This window comes from Phaethon lepturus, unplaced genomic scaffold (genome assembly GCF_000687285.1).
Source record: "Phaethon lepturus isolate BGI_N335 unplaced genomic scaffold, ASM68728v1 scaffold45086, whole genome shotgun sequence".
Lineage (NCBI taxonomy): Eukaryota > Metazoa > Chordata > Aves > Phaethontiformes > Phaethontidae > Phaethon > Phaethon lepturus.
Genome location: NW_010545249.1, coordinates 1 through 2,792, shown reverse-complemented (window position 1 = coordinate 2,792; position 2,792 = coordinate 1). Strand labels below are relative to the sequence as shown.

Genomic DNA, 2,792 nt, shown 5'->3' with positions numbered 1-2,792 from the left:
TCTCCGCTCCCGGGAAGACGCGGGCCCGGACCCGAGTGCCGCCGGAGAGCGCTGCGCGCCTAGCGCTGCCCTGGCGGGGGTTTAACGTCCGTTCTGTCTTCGCCAGGGAAGCTGCGCTACGCCAACAACAGCAACTACAAGAACGACGTCATGATCCGAAAGGAGGTAAGGGAGAGGCGGCCGCTGCTGGGCTGCTCGGCGCAGGGGGGACCGGCCCGGGCGGGCGGGAGCTGCGTCGGAAGTCAGCAACGCGAAGCAGTGGTGCGGTGGTTTGTGCAAGCAGAGTAACCAGGGGAGCGTGCCAGGGAGCGCTGGGGGGTGATTTTTCACGTTGGGATGTTGTTTGTAGGCTTACGTGCATAAAAGCGTGATGGAGGAGCTGAAGAGAATAATCGACGACAGCGAAATCACAAAAGAAGATGATGCGCTATGGCCGCCTCCTGACAGAGTTGGTCGGCAGGTTGGTGTACAGCATCTTTTCTAACTGCTGCTTTAAGTTTTATGTGTTAGCTCATGACAAACATAACCGAACTTTTTCTTCCAAGTCAGTATTGTTGCTAGCCAAGAGGAAAAGAAATAGTGTTTTACAACCTGTGCAGTGCCTAACTGCCAGTTTAGTCATCAGAGTTAGTGTGATCAACAGATGTGCTGCATTCTGTACCTTTGTAACAAAAACAGAATAGCCGTAATCTCAGTACTTAAGTATTCCTGTGACTAATACTGTAAAGCAGTAGTTTGATTTCCTATAATCTTTTCTTTTTCAGGAGCTTGAAATAGTAATTGGTGATGAGCACATCTCCTTTACCACATCAAAAATCGGTTCGCTCATTGACGTAAATCAGTCCAAGTATGTACTCTGTTGGTTTTTTTTATATTGCTGTGGTTTTTATGTAACAATCAATATTGGAACTTGCCAATTATTAGGTACCTGTATTTCATATTGTTTTAAAGTACAGATCAGTTCCTGGGGGCACAAATGCTCTGTGTTCCAGTGTCATGTACCAGAAGCTTTTAGGCTGTGACATTACATGCTGTATTTTCAAGCCACCAAGCATCTAACCTTACTGTAGGAACCCCTGTTTAGGTGTATTCAGAGTCTGAACTAAACTATCATTGGCTTGTCCACACCAGTGTCTCTGGGATTCTGTATTTCACTTAAGCTGAAATGACTGGATATCGTGTTTTGTAAATTCAAAGTGATGTCACTACTTGCTTTCATGATAAAAACACACATCTTGTCGAGACTTGTAAGTCGCAAACATGGACTGCAGAATGTTTTATCAATCCATACAAGATGAAACCTGTTAATGTCTAAGATGACCTCTGAAAAGTCTCCCTATATGCTTTGGGTTTTTTTTTTTTTAACAGGTTAGCTCTATAAACTGCTCTTCTGAAACATCAGTTTAACTTCCTTCCTTTCTTCTTTTGTGCACTGCAGGGATCCAGAAGGCTTGAGAGTGTTCTACTACCTGGTCCAGGACCTGAAGTGTCTAGTCTTCAGTCTTATTGGACTACACTTCAAGATTAAGCCAATTTAAATCAAACACCCTGAAGTTTGTATTGCAGTGTCTGTACGGGGGGTGGGGGGATGCTATTTCAATTCCTCACTTTTTTTGGCCTGAAGCTTTTATGGATGTTAGAAATTTTTTTTTTTTTTTTTTACAAACTGTCAGTGTCTGTCTTAATAAAATGGTGAGATCTGTATTTTTAATTTTTAAGTTCTAGTGAGAAACCAACTTCCTAACAGTTCTTTTATCATTTTAACATTCAGGGTATGTTACTTCACTTGTATCATACAAAGCTATAGTTCACTTCTCTATTGTGTTCAGTTTTGGGCCCCTCACTACAAGAAGGATGTTGAGGTGCTGCAGCGTGTCCAGAGAAGGGCAACAAAGCTGGTGAGGGGGCTGGAGCACAAGTCTTATGAGGAGCGGCTGAGGGAACTGGGGTTGTTTAGTCTGGAGGAGGCTGAGGGGAGACCTTATCGCTCTCTACAACTACCTGAAAGGGGGTTGTGGCGACAAGGGTGTTGGCCTCTTCTCCAAGTAACTAGTGATAGGACAAGAGGAAATGGCCTCAAGTTGCACCAGGGGAGGTTTAGATTGGATATTAGGAAAAATTTCTTCACCGAGAGAGTCGTTCTTCAGCGAGAGAGTGGCCGTCCATTGGAACAGGCTGCCCAGGGAGGTGGTGGAGTCGCCATCTCTGGAAGTGTTCAAAAAATGTGTGGATGTGGCACTTCAGGACATGGTTTAGGGGACATGGTGGCGCTGGATTAATGGTTGGACTTGATGATCTTGAAGGTCCTTTCCAACCTAGTGATTCTGTGATCTATGCAGTAGAAAATGGAATTAAGCCTGGCACTGTTAAATGAAACTTTTGCCAGCTGTCAAGATAAACTTTTACTATCCTGAGTTGGATATTCTGTTGGCCAGTTCAAATATTCAAAACAACTGAAGCCCTGGCTCTGTACGTGATACAGCAAAGGCACCTGTTAACTTCATAACAACCTGCTGCTGTGATTACCTCTTTGCCTTCAAAGCAGATGTAGACAACAGCCTGCCCAGGAGCCATCCACGATCTTCACTGATACTCCCATCCAGCATTAGAAAAACTGAAATTAAAATGTAGAATGTATTAGTTAAGTTCTAGACTAGCACAGTTTTTGTGCAGAATTGATTAAGAGATTTAGAGGACCAAACATGTCTCAACTTTAATTTTTGCAAACCATGGTAGGAGACGCCACTGGGCACTGAGAGTGATCCCGGCAACAGCTCTGCCAAACCGTGCTC

The 2,792-nt window shown here is 44.4% G+C and overlaps 1 protein-coding gene across 1 annotated transcript; it reads left to right on the top strand.

Annotated features, from left to right (window-relative positions):
- The first annotated feature begins 111 nt into the window (after nt 1–111).
- LOC104615434 (protein mago nashi homolog) lies at nt 112–1,714 on the top strand. The gene is made up of 4 exons (XM_010288881.1): nt 112–165; nt 350–460; nt 765–847; nt 1,439–1,714. The coding sequence occupies exons 1-4, from the start codon at nt 151–153 to the stop codon at nt 1,536–1,538; spliced, it is 309 nt and encodes a 102-aa protein (XP_010287183.1). The 5' UTR covers nt 112–150; the 3' UTR covers nt 1,539–1,714.
- The last annotated feature ends 1,078 nt before the right edge of the window (nt 1,715–2,792 follow it).